This window comes from Dendrobates tinctorius, unplaced genomic scaffold, assembly GCF_039654945.1.
Source record: "Dendrobates tinctorius isolate UK_male_01 unplaced genomic scaffold, ASM3965494v1 ptg000160l, whole genome shotgun sequence".
NCBI lineage: Eukaryota > Metazoa > Chordata > Amphibia > Anura > Dendrobatidae > Dendrobates > Dendrobates tinctorius.
The window spans coordinates 15,253,534-15,281,046 of NW_027361827.1; the positions used below are offsets into that span (position 1 = coordinate 15,253,534).

General features: G+C 45.7%; 1 protein-coding gene across 1 annotated transcript; it reads right to left on the bottom strand.

The window, feature by feature from the left end:
- Positions 1–10: 10 nt before the first annotated feature.
- ZBTB5 (zinc finger and BTB domain containing 5) lies at positions 11–26,800 on the bottom strand. Its single transcript, XM_073549666.1, has 2 exons — positions 26,382–26,800; positions 11–2,455 (listed from the first exon to the last, which is right to left on the bottom strand). Exon 2 carries the CDS (start codon positions 2,449–2,451, stop codon positions 433–435), a length of 2,019 nt encoding a protein of 672 aa, XP_073405767.1. The 5' UTR covers positions 2,452–2,455; positions 26,382–26,800; the 3' UTR covers positions 11–432.
- Positions 26,801–27,513: the final 713 nt, after the last annotated feature.

Consider the following 27,513-nt stretch of genomic DNA (forward strand, 5'->3'; position numbering starts at 1 on the left):
ACAACAAGACTGGCGATGGAGATCCTTTATTGGCAAGATTTAACTATTGTTTTCCATTGAAAAACTTTTCTTTTCAATAATTTAATTGAAGGTAGGAAACAATACTTACCAAATAGGAATAAAAATGCAAGTTACTGCATTGTGTTTACACAGTTGTACAGAAACGCCTGGTAAAACAGTATGTTAGTATTCAGTTATCATTGGACATAAAACATACATAAACAAATGAAGTACTTGTACCTCAGAACATTGAGGTTAAATATCTATCTGAAAGCATTTCCCCCTTCCAAGACCATATACTTCATCCAAAAGTCATTAGCTTGTTCATTCACAACACACGCTGAGTCTTTCTACTTAAGTACAAGGAAATGCTGCTACATTACAACATGATATTGATTGGTCTTGGAAATTTTTGGAGAAGTAGTGCTAAAGTTAAAGCAACGTCGTGTTTTGCCATCTTAGGCAAGTAGTTTTGGAATGCTTATATAAATGGCTGGATTGACTAAAGCGTTTCCCACATTTCAGGCAGGCATACGGTTTCTCGCCAGTATGTACACGGATGTGCTTTTTACAGTCTGTTAAAGTCAGGAAGGTTTTACAACATATTTTACAGGCATATTTGCGAGCACCCTCTACCACCAGCACATTATGCTCAGAGAGCGCTTTCTTGCACTTGGAGAGAACATCGGCAGAAGCCCGTGTCAACTGTGGTGGACCCTGTTGAGAAGTGTTCCCATTTTCATAAGACGAATTTGACCCATTCAACATAAGTTGCGAATTGGAAGGATTATCCTGTAGTTGAGTGCTCCGAACTGATGTAACAATAGGCATTTTGGGGGCAATTCGCCGATAATTTGGAAAGTTAAAAGCGCGGCCCCTAACATTTCCCATTATAGACCTTGACATAGAGTGAAGTCCTAATCCAGATCTTGGGAATTCCATTCCAAATGGATCATTTCCACGGTAGTTAGAGGACTGAACACATGGCATAGTCATGACATCCTGCATAGGGCGAGCAAAATGAGAATCTGGGCCATCACCAAAAGGATTATCCATGTGAGACATAACGTTAGAAGAATGACCACTGGGTCCAGACTCGGGGCTGACAAGGTAGGACACCTCTCCATCCATTCGACAATCACTGGTTGTATTGGGAATGTTATCATCGCTGTTCTGACTTAAGCTGAGGTTTCCGTTTCTGTTCTTGTTCAGAAAATTTGAAATACTAAAAGAGGATTTGTGCTCCAAGGTGGCAGTGACATCTAAAATATGGATATCTCCCACCCTATCGGTACTAGACTGAGGGTCAGAGAAACTACGATCACTGCTTTCTGGGCTAAGTTCAATCTTTTCACCACTTGCAACACCCTCTACTTCAACAGGTTCGCTTCCTTCTGCTTGGGATGTGACATCACTGACCTCATCTTGAGGTTCTGGGGAGCTCAAAGGCTCAGATTTGACAATAACTCTCATGTGGTCTTTTTCATCTATTGTGATGTCATGAGTCTCAGAAGTATATATCGTTTTTTCACAAGACGACTCCTGCCCATAGCCGGTTTCTATTGACGTTGACTGGGATGCCATTGAAATAATATTTTCCCCACCATTGTCAGACTGACTGGGCACTTGTGTGTCTTCTTGGTTACTGTATGACTGATCAAATATGATAGCGCCATCCTGGTTGTCAGCTGTGGAATCAGATTTCATGTGGTCTGTCATTTTCATTGAATCAGGAGAAAAGTATTCTTCACGAGAATTAACCATCGATTGTATACCTTCATTGGTAACATCTGTTATGAGGCATTCTTCAATGGAGGTCCTCATGCGCTGCCGAGCCCTCTCTTCAGAGGTCTGCTTTCTTTTATGAAGCCTTCTGATTGGAAACGTAGCCCTCTGCTCAACCATACCGTTTCTCCCTGATGAACTTGCTGAACTCTGTTGCTGCTGTGACTGATCTTCATTACCTTGACTGGAATTTAAGGCAGAGCTAACAATGCTCAAGCCCAGTTGCTGAAGCATGAAAGACCTCTGCATCCTTGCACTTTGCTCCTGAGATCTCTCATTGGGAGAAGATATAGGCAGTGTCCTTGTAGTCAGATAGTGCTTGCATGCTTTCACTACGGAATTCAGGTGGAGGTGAGATGCTGCCAGAAGGATATCCATCACGTTACTCTCTCCAAGCATAAGAGTGGATGTATACATCATATCAATCAGGGCAGCAAAGGCTTCAGATGTCACCACCTCGCTGTCCAGCTGGATCATGTTCATACTCTGGTCACCCTCTGCCACAGTAAACAGAGCGCGGAAATGAGTACTGCAGGCAGCCAGCACCGATCGATGAGCTTTAAAGTGTCTTGTGCCCACTACTATCACACAGTCACAGAGCTGACCCTGGAGACGCTGGAAATTGAGCTGCTGAAATGTCTGTTCAAAGTGTCCAGGAAAATCCATGGCGCTAAAAGAAAGAAATACAAAGTCAGTACATGACTGTATTCCATGTGCATGCATCATGTAAGCATTCATCCAGAGAGAGCACACAAGACACAATTACAATCACCACCACTATTCTTATTAGCTCTCCGGTTAGGCGATCAAACGTCTCATTTGTTCATAAGCTAATGGCTGATCAGCGCGTTTAATATCCCGACGATGATACTGTATAGTGACAACATATCATATTGCGCAGTACAAACAATTAAATCACTCAACGTAGTCCTAATCAATACTGGGGCTCATGAATCCATTTTCCTTTGGCACACACACATTAAACATGGACATCTTCTGACTACATTTTCCATCTTACCCTACAATATTTGCTTTATAGTAAGATTATTATTTCAAATAGAACTGTAATATATTCATGTAGCCATCAAATGCATACACTGAATAGTTCATATCCTGTGCCCTAATTTTATTACAGGGTTATCAAAGATTTTTTTTTCCAGTCCTATGATACTGATCGTTGGGTTCCGACATTCACCCAGATGTTAATAGTGTGTGTTAATAGTGTACAAACCAGCTCCATCATCATGTACTGCAGATCTTCTCCTCTTCTCCTAAAAGAGAGGATCCTCCGATCCGGCAGTGGACAACGAACAGTGTGGTGGTGTTCCACTACATACACTCTTTACATCGGCCCGAGCTGGAAGCAGCCAATTGTGGGACTTCTGGACCACCATCGATCAGATATTGAGGACCTACCATAGTGCTGGAAAGCCTATAATTTAGAGCAACAGTTGTGTTGGTCACCACTTCCTGGGAAGTAGACGGTGGCTTTCTTACTTCCTGTTGTGTAGAACAAGCAGTTTGCACAATGCAGAACCCAAATAATGGCACCATCACACATAAAAAAGGAGAAAAAAGTGTATGGATGCATTTTCACATGTATAACTCCAACCAAAGCGCTGTCCCTTTTTATGACCTTCTGACTTATGTGATAAGTTTTCCGTTATCACAAAATAACGGTACCATGCCCTACCGAGTCCGGGAACAAGGCAATATATTGATTATACTAGATTGGCTTGTAGACTTGTGACTTAGTAAGTCTATCAGCCCAAATAATTAAACCGCAGACATATGGGGATCACCTTGCTTCTCAATACTGTATCAAAGCCAAAGCGATCAAACAAAAATAAAACTGGCTCATTTAGCACAGTTGACAGTTGGTCTGCACCTCGGGTCATCCTTCCATCAAAGGACAGCTTTTAGACAGATACGCATCAAAGCCTTTTCAGCACAATCCAGCAGACCATACGAGATGGATGCGGCAGACAGCTTCCTCTACGACTCCCCCATACATGAATGCTCGACTTGGTCAATCGTTCATGAGTTTTCACCATGGAGGGAAAGGAGAACTTGGCAGGTTCAACCCACTTTCATCTAATGTGTATAGGAGCCTTTAGTCTAATAACTATATAATTAGAAAAACCACCTAGTTAAAAGGGGTTGTCTAGGATTAAATTAAAAAAGGGGGTCACAGGAAAAACGACAAAGGAAATTAGAAAGAAGCACCACTTGCTCCAGTTTACGAGTATGAGCATGTTAAAAAAGACCACATCATGGAACAGTGGCTGCAGAGCCGAAATATTTTCTTTTTCCATCTCTCTGCAGTCAGAATGGTAGGAGGAATATAGCAGAGCTGATTATAATTACAAATACTTTCAGCTTTTATACCATAGTAGTCAGTGTGGAGGGGGGGCGGGGTAGAACTGAGCTATGCCATTACAAACATCTCTAACAGACTCAGCTCCCCTCTCACAGTAATGTCAGTCCTGCTGTAATCCCCCTCCCCCAGACAGTGTGACAGGAGGTGAAAGTGTTGTACTCACATTACCCTTTGCTGTCCTCTATATAGATCAAAGCTGTCTATCATTAAAGGGCTAACACAAAACACACCCCAAGAAAATCTTAGAGCATTGTTTCTCTTTTTTTCCCCCTGTATTTTGCTACCGGCTTATGATTGGTCAATGTCATGCAGAGGAAGAAGTTTAGCAAATCTCCAGTACAGCCCCCTTGCCTAATCTAATCATAAATTATAACCTAAACTTTACTAGCTAATAGCTTAAAAAATAAACCCCCTATTTTTTTTTTTTACTCAGCTCTGCAGCAATTGTCCAAGATGTGGCCAGTTGCTAAAACTGGTGAAAGATCCTCATTGAGAAAACAATAGCTCTGTGCAATTTATGCAAAACGCACTTTTTACTGATGGCTTCAGTTTGTCTACTGTCTCATTTCCATCTAATAGAATCCCAAGTAAAGGATTGAAGATCATAGTCCTATTGATCAGCTTATCCAGCCCAAATATAACCATTAAGAAAAAGAGAGCATTTGTTCAAGCCCATAGAAATTATATGTAAACTTAAGAATTCGCCATTTTGGAAATTTCCAGGCACCGCAATGACAAAAGGGAAGAATTGACAGCTGTCATTACCTAAGAAACCAAGCGTACATCATGTATTTGACAAATGCACGCAATAACAAAGATTCACATAGCAGGAATCCATCAGCTATACTGTAAGAATTACGAGGATTGCACCCCATTTTGCTTGACGAAGCTAATGTTATCAAAATTTAAAGATCTGCTTCACAGCAGTGATATGTGCCACTCGCAGCAATAGTCCGACTTCTAGAGGAGAGTTTTCTAGGCATGCTCTATGACCTGTGCAGAGGTCATTGTGCAGGGGAAGGATGTGAGCGGTGAGATCACCCATTGTGAACAGCGATATCCTGTCTGATCTATATATAGAGGATACACTTCATCGCAATCCTGCCTGCTAGGATAAGGAGTTGGCAACTGAAAGGTGATCTTTACAGAATAGGAAGGGTCAGCTAAATATAAAGACATGAATGAAAATTACTAGATTTCTGGATTAGTTTTTTTATTTAGATCTAGCTATATCGATTGGGTTAAAATCTATCATCAAAAATTCTTAAATATAAGTTTAACATAAAAACCAGAGTTATAGGACATTTCTGGTGACTATGTGTCACTGCGATATCCCATCGCCTTATGACCAATGTAAATGACAGAGGTGCGGTGACCTCAGGAGTTTTGGTATATACACTTGCATATTCCATGGTGGTGCAGGCCAGGCGAAGCTTTTTCCGTTAACACTGATGACCTGGCTCCAGTATCTGTCCCAGAGACCTGACCTCCACTGGTCATAAGGCAATGAGATTATCGCAGTGACACAGTCACCAGAAAGTGTCCTATAACTCTGGTTTTTATGTTAAACTTATTTTTACTAATTTTTGATGATAAATTTTAACCTAATTGATATATATATAAAGCTCAAAGTGTGTATGTATGTATGTATGTATGTGTGTGTGTGTATGTCTGGGATAGGCATCCGCACCGTCGCAGCTACAGCCACAAAATTTGGCACAGTCACAGGTCTGGACCCCGAGAGCGTCCTAAGCTATGTTGTGAGGCGAAATTTTAACCCTGCGCGTTCCAATTCACCAAACAATTTTGCCCCTATCTACATACTGGGGAAAAAGTGTGTGCTCGCCAAGCCCCGCCCCTCATTATGATGTCATAATGCCCCTATCTACATAATGGGGAAACAGTGTGTGCGTATCAAGCCCCGCCCCTCATTATGATGTCACAATGGTTGCCATGGCGACGCTGATGTCATCATAGGTTGCAAGCCCCGCCGCTCATTATGATGTCATAATGGTTGACTATGGGATGGAGGATGTGTGATGGGTGTATGGGCACTGGACTATGGGATGGAGGATATGTATGATGGGTATATGGGCACGGGACTATGGGATAGAGGATATGTATGATGGTTTATGGGCACGGGATTATGGGATGGAGGATATCTATGATGGGTATATGGGCATTGGACTATGAGATGAAGGATGTGTGATGGGTATATGGGCACTCGACTATGGGATGGAGAAAATGTATGATGGGTATATGGGCACGGGACTATGGGATGGAGGATGTATGATGGGTATATGGGCATGGGACTATGAGATGGAGGATATGTATGATGGTTTATGGGCACGGGATTATGGGATGGAGGATATGTATGATGGGTATATGGGCATGGGACTATGAGATGAAGGATGTGTGATGGGTATATGGGCACTCGACTATGGGATGGAGGATATGTATGATGGGTATATGGGCATGGGACTATGAGATGAAGGATGTGTGATGGGTATATGGGCATGGACTATGGGATGGAGGATATGTATGATGGGTATATGGGCATGGGACTATGAGATGAAGGATGTGTGATGGGTATATGGGCACTCGACTATGGGATGGAGGATATATATGATGGGTATATGGGCACGGGACTATGAGATGAAGGATGTGTGATGGGTATATGGGCATGGACTATGGGATGGAGGATATGTATGATGGGTATATGGGCACTCGACTATGGGATGGCGAAAATGTATGATGGGTATATGGGCATGGGACTATGGGATGGAGAATATGTATGATGGGTATATGGGCACGGGACTATGGGATGGAGGATGTGTAATGGGTATATGGGCACTGGACTATGGGATGGAGGATGTGTGATGGGTATATGGGCATGGGACTATGGGATGGAGGATATGTATGATGGGTATATGGGCACTGGACTATGGGATGGAGGATATGTATGATGGGTATATGGGCATGGGACTATGGGATGGAGAATATGTATGATGGGTATATGGGCACGGGCCTATGGGATCGTGGATATGTATGATGGGTATATGGGCACGGGACTATGGGATGGAGGATAATTATAATTTGTTATAACTAACCACAGTTAGTTACTATGCCCAGGCTCTTCAGCTAGTATATATATATTACATCACGTCAAACTACTTTTTTTTGTTCAAAATGATTTGTGCTTAAAGGGGGTTTCCACCTTTAGTAGAATTAAGCTCAGACACACCATTAATACATTTCGCATAGCTTTGCTAAACTGGCCGCACTGAAACTGCTCTGATAATAAAAGGTTACGGTGGCCATGGGCAGGATTGTATCTGCAGCAATAGCTGACACCTGCACTACATGCAAGGGACGCACACTTCATATCGCTAATGTAGAAACTTAAGGATAAAAGCATTAGACCGTTTTTTTTCTAGAAATGTATAACTGGGTTCTTCAGCCTCTGTGTATCACAGTACATAGCCAACTGAGTTATCTGAGAATCAGTCCGTGATGTCTGGAAATCCTATGCTATGTTACCATGTAGCATCTCCACTGTGAACCTCCATCATCAGAGGAGATAAGACAGCGATATGTACAACAGGATTTACGACAACGGATATCATTGCAAAAGAGCTAGAGAAGCGCACGTCACCACCCTCTGTGTTGCAAAGGGTCAAATTCACACTGGCATCCACAGCATAAACTGACATGCCGTGGATCTCAAAGCTGCAGCTTGTCAGTTTAGGCTGTGAACATTTTTTTGCATCGTGTGCATGAGAATTCTAAAAATCATGTACTATGTCCTATCCGCTACCTTTTCTGCTAAGTGGGAACATAATCTTTTCTTATTTTCTTCTGAACTCTTAACTTGATTTATAACCAAATCACAGTTCATTTTTAATTTGGTCCTAAATCATCCAAAAAGATGGTTCAGTACAGCTAAGTACTATGATTCACACAGGCTGTAGAAAACAAACCGATTAACATATTAAATTAAACCTCTTAAGCCTCATTCACACTTCAGTCTTTTGACATCAGTAGAAATCTGCCATTTTTAGACAAAAACGGATCCTGCGGTTTCTTTTGCGGAATCCATTTTTTTTCTCATAGCGTTTCATTAGCGACAGATTGTGACGGATGGCCGTCCGTTTCATCCGTCATTTGATGGATCCGTCGGAATTTTAGTGTCAGTCGTCTTGAGAAGACGGACTTTGCAACGTTTTTTGTCCGTGTCGAAAAGACAGACGGCGACGGATCCTGCGCCGTCCGTCGTTGGCTAGAATGGAAGCCTATGGGCGCAGGATCCGTCACTGTCCGTCAAAAGACGGAATTCGTCACTGGATTCCATTTTTTCAAACTGTGCATGCCCGGAACAAATTCTTTTCATTTTACTTAACCCCCACAGCCATTCTGGCACATAAAAAAAATTCTCTCTCTCTCTTGAATTCTGTTCCTTTAAAATTCCTACAACTCCTGCTTCGACGGATCCGTCAAAAAAACGGATCCGGTGCATCAGTTTTTAACAATCTGCACAAGTTCCGTTTTTTTTCAACACTTTGACGGATTGTGACTGAAACAAAAAGACAGAAGTGTGAAAGAGGCCGAATTACAAAAAAACATTTTTAGCTTAAATTAAAAAAATACGGTACATGCATCTCCCTTAGGCTACAACAATATTAGTGTTTGATTTACACAGATCATTTACAATGATCCTGACTACATCTACATAACTTGTATGTTCTTGTGGGGTGCAGAGAATAGTGCGGGAAATGAAGAGGGAACCATCCTAAGGTGTAAACAAATCATACAGGAGTACAAGGTTGGGACGGCTGGATTGACACTCAAATAAATATATATATCTATAATATAACGGGCTAAGCGTCACTCTGTCTGAAGCCTCTATAGACTGCGCAAGCGCGACACGCCTGCGCAGTCTTGCTCCACACAGAGTGACGCATCCCCCCCAAAAGATCGTGGTATGCGTAAGCACTGTACGCATACCGCGATCTCTGCAACACCTTACCGAGCCAGTGTTGCTGTTGCCACGGGGGTCTTGCGCCATGTGACGTCAGGAGAGGGCGGGTTGTGGCTGGACTGTGCGCCTACGCAGTCCGAGCTTACCGCCGCCATTTCCTTGAAGACACACTGCAGTGTGTCTTCAAGAACATGGCGGCAGAAAGCGAAGACTGCGTAGGCGCACAGTCCAGCACCACAACACGCCCAGAACAGGACAGCGCTGGACACAGGGAAGAAAGGTTAGTATAAATGTTTGTTTTTTTTAATGTGTGCAGTTTAATAGGGGTGAAGGGGACCATTCATATCAGGATTGGGTGGTGAGGGGACCATGCATACCAGGATAGGGGGGCGAGGGGACCATGCATTCCAGGATAGGGGGGTGAGGGGACCATGAATACCAGGATAGGGGGGTGAGGGGACCATGCATACCAGGATAGGGGGGTGAGGGGACCATGAATACCAGGATAGGGGGGTGAGAGGACCATGCATACCAGGATAGGGGGGCGAGGGGACCATGAATACCAGGATAGGGTGGTGAGGGGACCATGCATACCAGGATAGGGGGGCGAGGGGACCATGCATTCCAGGATAGGGGGGTGAGGGGACCATGAATACCAGGATAGGGGGGCGAGGGGACCATGCATTCCAGGATAGGGGGGTGAGGGGACCATGAATACCAGGATAGGGGGGTGAGAGGACCATGCATACCAGGATAGGGGGGGTGAGAGGACCATGCATACCAGGATTGGGGGGGTGAGAGGACCATGCATACCAGGATAGGGGGGCGAGGGGACCATGCATTCCAGGATAGGGGGGTGAGGGGACCATGAATACCAGGATAGGGGGGTGAGAGGACCATGCATACCAGGATAGGGGGGTGAGAGGACCATGCATACCAGGATTGGGGGGGCGAGAGGACCATGCATTCCAGGATAGGGGGGTGAGGGGACCATGAATACCAGGATAGGGGGGTGAGAGGACCATGCATACCAGGATAGGGGGGTGAGAGGACCATGCATACCAGGATTGGGGGGGTGAGAGGACCATGCATACCAGGATTGGGGGGGTGAGAGGACCATGCATACCAGGATTGGGGGGGTGAGAGGACCATGCATACCAGGATTGGGGGGGGGGGGTGAGAGGACCATGCATACCAGGATTGGGGGGGGGGGTGAGAGGACCATGCATACCAGGATTGGGGGGTGAGAGGACCATGCATACCAGGATTGGGGGGGGGGGGGTGAGAGGACCATGCATACCAGGATTGGGGGGGGGGGGGGTGAGAGGACCATGCATACCAGGATTGGGGGGGGGGAGGTGAGAGGACCATGCATACCAGGATTGGGGGGGGGGAGGTGAGAGGACCATGCACACCAGGATAGGGGGAGTGAGGGGACCATGCATACCAGGATAGGGGGGGGGGGGACCATGCATACCAGGATAGGGGGGGGGGGGGAGGGGACCATGCATACCAGGATTGGGGGGTGAGGGGACCATGCATATTAGGATAGGGGGGTGAGGGGACCATGCATACCAGGATTGGGGGGGGGGGGGTGAGGGGACCATGCATACCAGGATTGGGTGGTGAGGGGACCATGCATACCAAGATAGGGGGGTGAGAGGACCATGCATACCAGGATAGGGGGGCAATGCATACCAGGATAGGGGGATGAAGGGTACTATATATACCAGGATTGGGGATGAGGGGACCATGCATACCAGGATTGGCGAGTGAGGGAGTACCATACATCCTACAATAGGGATGAGGGGGGACCTTGCATACCAGGATTGGGGGGTGAGGGGACCATGCATACCAGGATAGGGGGGTGAGGGGACCATGCATACCAGGATAGGTGGGTGAGGGGACCATGCATGCCACGATAGGGATGAGGGGGGTGCCATGTATACCACGATAGGGATGAGGGGGGTGCCATGTATACCACGATAGGGATAAGGGGGGTGCCATGCATACCAAGATTGGGGGGTGAGGGTACCATACATACCAGGATAGGGATTAGGGGTGCAGCACATAGCAGGATGGGAGACCATATACCAATAAAAATATATTTTAGCTGAAGAGCCCGGCATTGCCCGGGAATAGTAACTAACTGTGGTTAGTTATAACAAATTATGATTATCCTCCATCCCATAGTCCAGCGCCCATATACCCAACATACATATCCTCCATCCCATTGTCACGTGGACCCATCCTGTGTGACGCGACCAGCAGGCCGGTAACTAAATCAACAGGACGCGGCACGCGATACTGTCCTGTGCGATACGGCTCGCGGGCCGGTAACTAAAGCAACAAGACAAGGGGTAGGGAAACAGTTACAACGGTGGGCCCTGCGATAGGGACAGGGGTCGTGGAGACCTCCTGCACTCCCCTGAGTCAGTGTCCCTAACGCTCCTAGCGTTCCCTATGCCGGTTCCGCACCGGGCGCCGATCACAAACCTGTCGCCCTAGCACACCCTACACCTATCCCTTGCTAGGTAGCTGGGTGGCGCAGGCACTGGCCCCACCGCTGCACTAATACACAATAAGGAATAACACAAACAGGGAAACACCACTTAGCTTTACTCCTGACAACAGAGTCCACCACAAGCATGCAGCTCTCCTCCAGAATCGCTGCCACCAAGCTCTGTCAGAGCTAAGGAAATCCCCTAAGACTCATTTCACACCAGGCTCTGTCAGAGCTGCTCTCCAGCTCCTTCCTCCACCAAGGATGGTTGAAATGAACACTATCACCAACACTGATTGCAACACCTGTGACTCTTTTACAGCAGAGCCAGAGCAATCACAACTGCATTATAATCATGTGCACTTAACTAAGAAACCAGAGTGCAATGACGCTCACCACCACCGGGGAGAAACTTAGAACAGACGACACCACAGTGCAATAATCCTAATGACCACCGGGGGCAAAAATCCACCTAAGCACAGCTTGGGAAAAAAAAAAGGTTACCTGTGCTTTATATCTGTCATGATCCCGCATGGATCATGACACCCATAGTCCCATGCCCATATTCCTATCATACTTATCCTCCATCCCACATTCCAGTGCCCCTATATCCATCATAAATCCTCTTTCGCATAGTCCAGTGCCTATATGCCCATCATACAATAATGTATGTAAAGCGCTGTGGAATTAAGCCTGATGCATATAAGCCCCAAAGGGCCTCCATCCCATAGTCCCATGCCCATATACCCAACATACATATCCTCCATCCCATAGTCCAGTGCCCGCATACCCATCACACATCCTCCATCCCATAGTTACATGCCCATATACCCATCACACATCCTCCATCCCATAGTTCCATGCCCATATACCCATCACACATCCTCCATCCCATAGTTCCGTGGCCATATACCCATCATACATATCCTCCACCCCACATTCCAGTGCCCATATACCCATCATAAATCCTCTATCGCATAGTCCAGTGCCCATATGCCCATCATACAATAATGAAGCGCTGTGGAATTAAGCCCGAAGCATGTAAGCCCCAAAGGGCAGGGTCCTCCCTCCCCTCTATATCAGTCTGTGATTGTTAGTTTTTTTTACTGTAAGTGATATCTGTATTCGTATGTAACCCCTTCTTATGTACAGCACCATGGAATCAATGGTGCTATATAAATTAATAATAATAATAATAATAATAATAATGAATAGCGCTATACAAGTAAAATACATATCCTCCATCCCATAGTACCATATACCCACACATCCTTGCTCCCATAGTCCAGTGCCCATATACCCATCATACATATCCTCCATCCAATAGGCCCATATACCCATCACACATCCTCTATCCCATAGTCCAGTGCCCATATACCGATCACACATTTTCTGTCCCATAGTCCAGTGCCAATATACCCATCATACAAATCCTCCATCCCATAGTCCAGTGCCAATATACCTATTATACAAATCCTCCATCCCATTGTCCTGTGCCCATATAACCATGACACATCCTCCATCCCATAGTCCAGTGCCCATATCACCCCATAGTCCAGTGCCCATATACCCATCATACGTCCTCTATCCCATAGTCCAGTGCCCATATACCCATCATACATCCTCCATCGTATAGTCCCATGCCCATCATACATCCTCTATCCCATAGTCTAGTGCCCATATACCCATCATACATCCTCTATCCCATAGTCTAGTGCCAATATACCCATCATACAAATCCTCCATCCCATAGTCCAGTGCCAATATACCTATTATACAAATCCTCCATCCCATTGTCCCGTGCCCATATAACCATGACACATCCTCCATCCCATAGTCCAGTGCCCATATCACCCCATAGTCCAGTGCCCATATACCCATCATACGTCCTCTATCCCATAGTCCAGTGCCCATATACCCATCATACATCCTCCATCGTATAGTCCCATGCCCATCATACATCCTCTATCCCATAGTCTAGTGCCCATATACCCATCATACATCCTCAATCCCATAGTCCAGTGCCCATATACCCATGATACATCCTCCATCGTATAGTCCCATGCCCATCATACATCCTCTATCCCATAGTCTAGTGCCCATATACCCATCATACATATTATAATAATACATTTGATTTCTATAGCGCCGACATATTCCGCAGCACTTTACATTTCAAAGGGGATTTGTACAGACAATAGACATTACAGCATAACAATAATCACATAGATTATAACAAATACCAAGAGGAATGAGGGCCCTGCTCGCAAGCTTACAGTCTATGAGGAAAGAGGTAGACACGAAAGGTGGGTGGTAACAATTGCCCAATATTTTCCATCGTATAGTCCCATGCCCATATACCAATCACACATCCTCCATCCCATAGTCCTGTGCCCATATACCAATCACACATCCTCCATCCCATAGTCCCGTGCCCATATACCAATCACACATCCTCCATCCCATAGTCCCAAGCCACTGAGCAGGAAGTCCCTGGAGATGTGCTGTTATATAACCTGGCAGTGTGGCTCTGTGTGCGGCCGCTGATGGTGCGATTTTCTACGCCAGTAACAATAGAGCCTGGCAGTAATAGAGGAGATGATTCATTTCTGTCATGAGCGCTCTGCTCCTTTCTGGGGGAGCAGAGAATGGCTGGGAGCCTATGTTCCTGGGAATGCTAGATTTCTCCCACCCAGTCAGTGTCTGCTGAGGTGTTGTGGAGTGGGAAAACTATTGCTCATAGCAACCAATCACAGCTCAGCTTCTTTTCAATAGATCTGGTGAAATGAAAGATGCTTAGTGATTGGTTGATATGGGCAACACAGGCAGTGTAACCTGTTGTGGTCAAGAAAATGTGCCTATGAAAAATATTGTATATAGATATATTAAACACACATATACAGCTCTGGCAAAAATTAAGAGACCACCACATCAAATCCCTGTCATGGGCAGCTCATTCTCCAGACCTGAACCCCACTGAAAACCTCTGGAATGTAATAAAGAGGATGATGGATAGTCACAAGCCAACAAACAAAGAACTGCTTACATTTTTGTGCCAGGAGCAGTGTGAGAGACTGGTGGAAAGCATGCCAGGACACATGAAAGCTGTTTTTATAAATCATGGATATTTCACAAAATATTGATTTCTGAACTCTTCCTGAGTTAAACCATTAGTATTGATGTTTCTAAATGATTATGAACTTGTTTTCTTTGAATTATTGGAGGTTGGAAAGCACTGGGTTTTTTTTTTATTATTATTTTGACCATTTTTCTTTGTCAGAAAAAAATAGAAAATTGCTTGGAAATTCGGAGACATGTCAGAAGTTTATAGACTAGAAGAGCAATTTACATTTTACTCAAAAATATAGCTATAAAGAGAAAAATCAGACAAACTGAACATTTGAAAGTGGTCTTTTGCCAGAGCTGTGTGTGTATGTATGTATGTATGTATATATATATATATATATATATATATATATATATATATACACACACACACAGTTGTGGCCAAAAGTATTGACACCCCTGCAATTCTGTCAGATAATACTCAGTTTCTTCCTGAAAATGATTGCAAACACAAATTCTTTGGTATTATTATCTTCATTTAATTTGTCTTAAATGAATAAAACACAAAAGAGAATGAAGCAAAAAGCAAAACATTGATCATTTCACACAAAACTCCAAAAATGGGCCAGACAAAAGTATTGGCACCCTCAGCCTAATACTTGGTTGCACAACCTTTAGCCAAAATAACTGCGACCAACCGCTTCCGGTAACCATCAATGAGTTTCTTACAATGCTCTGCTGGAATTTTAGACCATTCTTCTTTGGCAAACTGCTCCAGGTCCCTGATATTTGAAGGGTGCCTTCTCCAAGCTTCCATTTTTAGATCTCTCCACAGGTGTTCTATGGGATTCAGGTCTGGACTCATTGCTGGCCACCTTAGAAGTCTCCAGTGCTTTCTCTCAAACCATTTACTAGTGCTTTTTGAAGTGTGTTTTGGGTCATTGTCCTGCTGGAAGACCCATGACCTCTGAGGGAGACCCAGCTTTCTCACACTGGGCCCTACATTATGCTGCAAAATTTGTTGGTAGTCTTCAGACTTCATAATGCCATGCACACGGTCAAGCAGTCCAGTGCCAGAGGCAGCAAAGCAACCCCAAAATATCAGGGAACCTCCGCCATGTTTGACTGTAGGGACCGTGTTCTTTTCTTTGACTGCCTCTTTTTTTCTCCTGTAAACTCTATGTTGATGCCTTTGCCCAAAAAGCTCTACTTTTGTCTCATCTGACCAGAGAACATTCTTCCAAAACGTTTTAGGCTTTTTCAGGTAAGTTTTGGCAAACTCCAGCCTGGCTTTTTTATGTCTCGGGGTAAGAAGTGGGGTCTTCCTGGGTCTCCTACCATACAGTCCCTTTTCATTCAGACGCCGACGGATAGTACGGGTTGACACTGTTGTACCCTCGGACTGCAGGGCAGCTTGAACTTGTTTGGATGCTTTGGAAGTGGAGGTTCTTTATCCAACATCCGCACAATCTTGCGTTGAAATCTCTTGTCAATTTTTCTTTTCCGTCCACATCTAGGGAGGTTAGCCACAGTGCCATGGGCTTTAAACTTCTTGATGACACTGCGCACGGCAGACACAGGAACATTCAGGTCTTTGGAGATGGACTTGTAACCTTGAGATTGCTCATGCTTCCTCACAATTTGGTTTCTCAAGTCCTCAGACAGTTCTTTGGTCTTCTTTCTTTTCTCCATGCTCAATGTGGTACACACAAGGACACAGGACAGGGGTTGAGTCAACTTTAATCCATATCAACTGGCTGCAAGTGTGATTTAGTCATTACCAACACCTGTTAGGTGCCACAGGTAAGTTACAGGTGCTGTTAATTACACAAATTAGAGAAGCATCACATGATTTTTCGAACAGTGCCAATACTTTTGTCCACCCTCTTTTTTATGTTTGGTGTGGAATTAAATCCAATTTGGCTTTAGGACAATTCTTTTTGTGTTTTTTCATTTAAGACAAATTAAATGAAGATAATAATACCAAATAATTTGTGTTTGCAATCATTTTCAGGAAGAAACTGAGTATTATCTGACAAAATTGCAGGGGTGGCAATACTTTTGGCCACAACTGTGTGTGTATATATATATATATATATATATATATATATATATAATGTTTATTATACGGGGCTTTGCGTGTGGAGTGGGCATGGCTATGCGGAGTGGGCGTGGCTTTATACACTCCTTTTTATATATACAGATTTTGTTTTCTGATGTTATCAGATGTTATCTGCATGCCGTCCGTACTTAACTATTTAATTAGAAACTAAGAATTGTTTTCACAATCAGACCAGCACACTGAAAAACAAAACGACAAAAACCACCTGATCTCAGCACCACGCACACATTATATACAGCACACCCGATCTCACACACACACACACACACACACACATTATACACAGCACACCCGATCTCACACACACACACACACATTATACACGGCACACCCGATCTCACACACACACACACATTATACACGGCACACCCGATCTCACACACACACACATTATACACGGCACACCCGATCTCACACACACACACATTATACACAGCACACCCGATCTCACACACTATACCCAAGCACACCCGATCTCACACACACACTATACCCAGCACACCCGATCTCACACACACACACTATACACAGCACACCCGATCTCACACACACACACTATACACAGCACACCCGATCTCACACACACACACTATACACAGCACACCCGATCTCACACACACATACTATACACAGCACACCCGATCTCACACACACATATTATACACAGCACACCCGATCTCACACACACACATATTATACACAGCACACCTGATCTCACACACACACATATTATACACAGCACACCTGATCTCACACACACATACTATACACAGCACACCCGATCTCACACACACATATTATACACAGCACACCCGATCTCACACACACACACTATACACAGCACACCCGATCTCACACACACATACTATACACAGCACACCCGATCTCACACACACATATTATACACAGCACACCCGATCTCACACACACACATATTATACACAGCACACCTGATCTCACACACACATTATACACAGCACACCCGATTTCACACACACACACACACACTATACACAGCACACCTGATCTCACACACACATATTATACACAGCACACCCGATCTCACACACACATATTATACACAGCACACCCGATCTCACACACACACATTATACACAGCACAGCCGCTCTCAGCACCACACACATTATACACAGCACACCCGCATTATACACAGCACACCCGATCTCACACACACATTATACACAGCACACCCGATCTCATACACACACACAAACTATACACAGCACACCCGATCTCATACAAACACAAACACACACTATACACAGCACACCCGATCTCATACACACACACACATTATACACAGCACACCCGCTCTCATACACACACACACACATTATACACAGCACACCCGCTCTCATACACACACATTATACACAGCACACCCGATCTCTCACACACACACACACACATTATACACAGCACACCCGATCTCATACACACACAAACTATACACAGGACACCCGATCTCATACACACACAAACACACACTATACACAACACACCCGATCTCATACACACACATTATACACAGCACACCCGATCTCATACACACACATTATACACAGCAAACCCAATCTCATACACACACTATACACAGCACACCCGCTCTCAGCACCACACACATTATACACAGCACACCCGCTCTCAGCACCACACACATTATACACAGCACACCCGATCTCATACACACACATTATACACAACACAGCTGATCTCACACACTATACACACATTATACACAGCACACCCGATCTCATACACACACACACACATTATACACAGCACACCCGATCTCATACACACACTATACACAGCACACCCGATCTCATACACACACATTATACACAGCAAACCCGATCTCATACACACACCCGATCTCATACACACAAACACTATACACAGCACACCCGATCTCATACACACACACACATTATACACAGCACACCCGATCTCCGCACCACACACAATATACACAGCACACCCGATCTCATACACACACATTATACAAAGCACACCCGATCTCATACACACATTATACACAGCACACCCGATCTCATACACACATTATACACAGCACACCCGATCTCATACACACATTATACACAACACAGCTGATCTCACACACACACATTACACACAGCACACCCGATCTCACACACACACACTATACACAGCACACCCGATCTCTCACACACACTATACACAGCACACCCGATCTCCGCACCACACACAGCAGAACCGATCTCACACACACACACACATTATACAAAACACACTCGATCTCAGCACCACACTATACACAGAACACCCGATCTCATACACACATTATACACATCACATCCGATCTCATACACACACACACATTATACACAGCACACCCGATCTCATACACACAGCACACCCGATCTCATACTCACACACATTATACGCAGCACACCCGATCTCATACTCACACACATTATACGTAGCACACCCGATCTCACACACACACACATTATACACAGCACCCTCGATCTCAGCACCACACACACTATACACAGCACACCCGATCTCACGCACACACTATACACAGCACACCCGATCTCCGCACCACACACATACACAGCAGACCCGATCTTACACACATTATACAAAACACACTCGATCTCAGCACCACACTATACACAGCACACCCGATCTCATACACATTATACACAGCACACCCGATCTCATACACACATTATACACATCACACCCGATCTCATACACACACACATTATACACAGCACACCCAATCTCACACACACATTATACACAGCTGATATCATACACACACACAGCACACCCGATCTCATACTCACACACATTATACACAGCACACCCGATCTCATACTCACACATTATACACAGCACACCCGATCTCATACTCACACACATTATACACAGCACACCCGATCTCATACACACACATTATACACAGCACACCCAATCTCATACACACACACACACATTATACGCAGCACACCCGATCTCATACACACACATTATACGCAGCACACCCGATCTCATACACACACATTATACGCAGCACACCCGATCTCATACACACACACACTATACGCAGCACACCCGATCTCATACACACACACACTTTATACGCAGCACACCCGATCTCATACACACACACATTATACACAGCACACCCGATCTCATACACACATATTATACACAGCACACCCAATCTCATACACACACACACATTATACGCAGCACACCCGATCTCATACACACACACACACACACATTATACACAGCACACCCGATCTCATACACACACATTATACACAGCACACCCGATCTCATACACACACACACACATTATACACAGCACACCCGATCTCATACACACACACATTATACACAGCACACCCGATCTCATACACACACATTATACACAGCACACCCGATCTCATATACACACACACACATTATACACAGCACACCCAATCTCACACACACATTATACACAGCTGATATCATACACACACAGCACACCCGATCTCATACACACACATTATACACAGCACACCCAATCTCACACACACACATTATACACAGCTGATATCATACACACACAGCACACCCGATCTCATACTCACACATTATACACAGCACACCCGATCTCATACACACACACATTATACACAGCACACCCAATCTCACACACACATTATACACAGCTGATATCATACACACACAGCACACCCGATCTCATACACACATTATACACAGCACACCCAATCTCACACACACACATTATACACAGCTGATATCATACACACACAGCACACCCGATCTCATACTCACACATTATACACAGCACACCCGATCTCATACACACACACATTATACACAGCACACCCAATCTCACACACACATTATACACAGCTGATATCATACACACACACACACAGCACACCCGATCTCATACTCACACATTATACACAGCACACCCGATCTCATACACACACATTATACACAGCACACCCGATCTCATACACAACACAGCTGATCTCATACACACACACATATACGCAGCACACCCGATCTCATACACACACATTATACACAGCACACCCGATCTCATACACACACACACTATACACAGCACACCCGATCTCATACACACACACACACTATACACAGCACACCCGATCTCATACACACATTATACACAACACAGCTGATCTCATACACACACACTATACACAGCACACCCGATCTCATACACACACACATATTATACACAGCACACCCAATCTCATACACACATTATACGCAGCACACCCAATCTCATACAAAAAATTATACGCAGCACACCCGATCTCATACACACACACACATTATACGCAGCACACCAGATCTCATACACACACATTATACACAGCACACCCGATCTCATACACACACAGCACACCCGATCTCATACACACACATTAAACACAGCACACCCGATTTCATACACACATTATACAAAGCACACCCGATCTCACACACACATTATACACAGCGCACCCGATCTCACACACACATTATACACAGCGCACCCGATCTCACACACACATTATACACAGCGCACCCGATCTCACACACACATTATACACAGCGCACCCGATCTCACACACACATTATACACAGCGCACCCGATCTCACACACACATTATACACAGCGCACCCGATCTCATACACACACACACACATTATACGCAGCACACCCGATCTCATACACACACACATTATACGCAGCACACCCGATCTCACACACACACTATATGCAGCACACCCGATCTCATACACACACACACTATACGCAGCACACCCGATCTCACACACACACACATTATACGCAGCACACCCGATCTCACACACACACACATTATACGCAGCACACCCGATCTCACACACACATTATACGCAGCACACCCGATCTCACACACACACACACTATACACAGCACACCCGATCTCACACACACATTATACACAGCACACCCGATCTCACACACACACACACTATACACAGCACACCCGATCTCACACACACACATTATACACAGCACACCCGATCTCACACACACACACACTATACACAGCCCACCCGATCTCATACACACACATTATACGCAGCACACCCGATCTCACACACACATTATACACAGCACACCCGATCTCATACACACACACTATACACAGCACACCCGATCTCATACACACACACTATACACAGCACACCCGATCTCATACACACACATTATACACAGCACACCCGATCTCATACACACACATTATACACAGCACACCCGATCTCATACACACACACTATACACAGCACACCCGATCTCATACACACACACTATACACAGCACACCCGATCTCATACACACACACACACTATACACAGCACACCCGATCTCACACACACACTATACACAGCACACCCGATCTCACACACACACACACTATACACAGCACACCCGATCTCATACACACACACTATACACAGCACACCCGATCTCATACACACACACTATACACAGCACACCCGATCTCATACACACACATTATACACAGCACACCCGATCTCACACACACATTATACGCAGCACACCCGATCTCACACACTCATTATACGCAGCGCACCCGATCTCACACACACATTATACGCAGCGCACCCGATCTCACACACATATTATACTCAGCGCACCCGATCTCACACACACATTATACACAGCGCACCCGATCTCACACACACATTATACACAGCGCACCCGATCTCACACACACATTATACACAGCGCACCCGATCTCACACACACATTATACACAGCGCACCCGATCTCACACACACACACACATTATACGCAGCACACCCGATCTCATACACACACACACATTATACGCAGCACACCCGATCTCATACACACACTATACGCAGCACACCCGATCTCATACACACACACACTATACGCAGCACACCCGATCTCACACACACACACATTATACGCAGCACACCCGATCTCACACACACATTATACGCAGCACACCCGATCTCACACACACACACTATACGCAGCACACCCGATCTCACACACACATTATACACAGCACACCCGATCTCTCACACACACACTATACACAGCACACCCGATCTCACACACACACATTATACACAGCACACCCGATCTCACACACACACATTATACGCAGCACACCCGATCTCACACACACATTATACGCAGCACACCCGATCTCACACACACATTATACGCAGCACACCCGATCTCATACACACACACTATACGCAGCACACCCGATCTCATACACACACTATACACAGCACACCCGATCTCATACACACACTATACACAGCACACCCGATCTCATACACACACACTATACACAGCACACCCGATCTCATACACACACACTATACACAGCACACCCGATCTCATACACACACACTATACACAGCACACCCGATCTCATACACACACACTATACACAGCACACCCGATCTCATACACACACACTATACACAGCACACCCGATCTCATACACACACACACACTATACACAGCACACCCGATCTCACACACACACACTATACGCAGCACACCCGATCTCATACACACACATTATACGCAGCACACCCGATCTCATACACACACATTATACGCAGCACACCCGATCTCACACACACATTATACACAGCACACCCGATCTCATACACACACACTATACACAGCACACCCGATCTCATACACACACATTATACACAGCACACCCGATCTCATACACACACACACACACACACTATACACAGCACACCCGATCTCATACACACACATTATACGCAGCACACCCGATCTCATACACACACATTATACGCAGCACACCCGATCTCACACACACATTATACACAGCACACCCGATCTCATACACACACATTATACACAGCACACCCGATCTCACACACACATTATACGCAGCACACCCGATCTCACACACACATTATACGCAGCACACCCGATCTCATACACACACACTATACGCAGCACACCCGATCTCATACACACACACTATACACAGCACACCCGATCTCATACACACACTATACACAGCACACCCGATCTCATACACACACACTATACACAGCACACCCGATCTCATACACACACACTATACACAGCACACCCGATCTCATACACACACACTATACACAGCACACCCGATCTCATACACACACACTATACACAGCACACCCGATCTCATACACACACACTATACACAGCACACCCGATCTCATACACACACACACACTATACACAGCACACCCGATCTCACACACACACACTATACGCAGCACACCCGATCTCATACACACACATTATACGCAGCACACCCGATCTCATACACACACATTATACGCAGCACACCCGATCTCACACACACATTATACACAGCACACCCGATCTCATACACACACACTATACACAGCACACCCGATCTCATACACACACATTATACACAGCACACCCGATCTCATACACACACACACACACACACACTATACACAGCACACCCGATCTCATACACACACATTATACGCAGCACACCCGATCTCATACACACACATTATACGCAGCACACCCGATCTCACACACACATTATACGCAGCACACCCGATCTCATACACACACATTATACACAGCACACCCGATCTCATACACACACATTATACACAGCACACCCGATCTCATACACACACATTATACGCAGCACACCCGATCTCATACACACACATTATACGCAGCACACCCGATCTCATACACACACATTATACGCAGCACACCCGATCTCATACACACACATTATACGCAGCACACCCGATCTCATACACACACATTATACGCAGCACACCCGATCTCATACACACACATTATACGCAGCACACCCGATCTCATACACACACATTATACGCAGCACACCTGATCTCATACACACATTATACACAACACAGCTGATCTCATACACACACACTATACACAGCACACCCGATCTCATACACACACACTATACACAGCACACCCGATCTCATACACACACACACTATACACAGCACACCCGATCTCATACACACACACACTATACACAGCACACCCGATCTCATACACACACACACTATACACAGCACACCCGATCTCATACACACACACACTATACACAGCACACCCGATCTCATACACACACACACACTATACACAGCACACCCGATCTCATACACACACACACTATACACAGCACACCCGATCTCATAAACACATATTATACACAGCACACCCGATCTCACACACACTATACACAGCGCACCCGATCTCATACACACACATTATACACAGCACACCCGATCTCATACACACACACTATACACAGCACACCCGATCTCATAAACACATATTATACACAGCACACCCGATCTCACACACACACTATACACAGCGCACCCGATCTCATACACACACACTATACGCAGCACACCCGATCTCATACACACACACTATACGCAGCACACCCGATCTCATACACACACACTATACACAGCACACCCGATCTCATAAACACATTTTATACACAGCACACCCGATCTCACACACACTATACACAGCGCACCCGATCTCATACACACACATTATACACAGCACACCCGATCTCACACACACATTATACACAGCACACCCGATCTCATACACACACACTATACACAGCACACCCGATCTCATAAACACATATTATACACAGCACACCCGATCTCACACACACTATACACAGCACACCCGATCTCATACACACACACTATACGCAGCACACCCGATCTCATACACACACACTATACACAGCACACCCGATCTCATACACACACATTATACACAGCACACCCGATCTCATACACACACACTATACACAGCACACCCGATCTCATACACACACACTATACACAGCACACCCGATCTCATACACACACACTATACACAGCACACCCGATCTCATACACTATACACAGCACACCCGATCTCATACACACACACACTATACACAGCACACCCGATCTCATACACACACACTATACACAGCACACCCGATCTCATACACACACACTATACACAGCACACCCGATCTCATAAACACATATTATACACAGCACACCCGATCTCACACACACATTATACACAGCACACCCGATCTCACACACACATTATACACAGCACACCCGATCTCACACACACATTATACACAGCACACCCGATCTCACACACACATTATACACAGCACACCCGATCTCACACACACATTATACACAGCACACCCGATCTCAGCATCACTCGCTCCCATACACACAATGTACACACAGGAAGGATGTAAACACACAGGAGGAGGGGCAAAGTTCGGCTGAGGACCAATACGAGCTGTCACCTGGGTCACGTCTCACCTGTGTCTCAGGCCCGAGGCCTCGGTCACACAGCGGCTTCTTTGTGTCTCTCGGCTCCCCGGTGCCCCGATTTTGGCCGCGGCCTCCTCCACAACCTCCAGCTACCGGACGTGACGAGCGCCCCGGGGCGGGAGGGAGACAGAGCGCAGCAGACAGGGGGGCGGAGAGCGGCGGGGGGCGGGAAGATAACACAGACACAGGCGCTCCAGACAGCAATGACAAGCGCCGGGCACAACGCCGCGCTGACACCTGATTGGCCTCGTCCTTGCGGAGCTATCGCGAGATTTGTGTTGTTTTCTGCTCGGTGCTTGAGCGCTTATACAGTACGCGGTACAGGCGCCGGCACCGAACGCGTCTAGTGATAAACCAATACCGACTCGGCAATGTTTACTGCACAGCCGTCTGGTACGGCGGCCACATCCTACCACGCGTGCGCGCTCCTTCTAATCAATGGGCTCATTGTCACAGGCCACGCCTACTCACTATTAACCACGCCCCTTCTGTAACCGGCGCTGAGCGCTCATTCTTTATTCTGCAGAGCAGGTGGGTGCGGAGTGTCCGGGGATTACTGCTGGGGTATTGATCCTCACTGCAGACACCACACAGTATCCTGCAGGCGAGGAGTGTAACATGGCTGCTCTCTTCCAGCACTGCTCCTCTGGGTGTGTGTGATATAGGCTATGTGCCCACGTAAGCGTTTTATAACTGACAGAAAACCGCGCGTTTTTGATGCGTTTTTTTCCGCACGTCTGCTAGAAACGCAGACTGAAGCGGAAAATAATGAGCATGCTGCGTTTTTAGCCGCTAAGCGTTTCCTATGCGGAAAAAACGCATCAATTGGCACAAAAAGGCCAAAATGCATCAAAATTAATGGGAAGCTTATTTTAAGCGTTTCTGAAGCGTCTGATCCAGCACAAACGTTTCAAAAACGCTTAAAAAAACGCAATGTGGGCACATAGCCATAAGCCCCATTCACTTCCACAGAGCTGAGCTGCAATGCCAGACACAACCTGCGGTGTAAGGGGGCGCTGATTTTGTCAGTTCTAATTCGACCCTAAGTAAAGATGTAGTTAGCGAGTCTAGCACTGCGGCCCATTCACTGTGATGCGGCAGTGACCAGGCCTGCCACTAG

Bases quoted from the DNA above. Each gene is read 5' to 3' on its own strand.
- ZBTB5 (XM_073549666.1), bottom strand. From the start codon at position 2,451: ATGGATTTTCCTGGACACTTTGAACAGACATTTCAGCAGCTCAATTTC.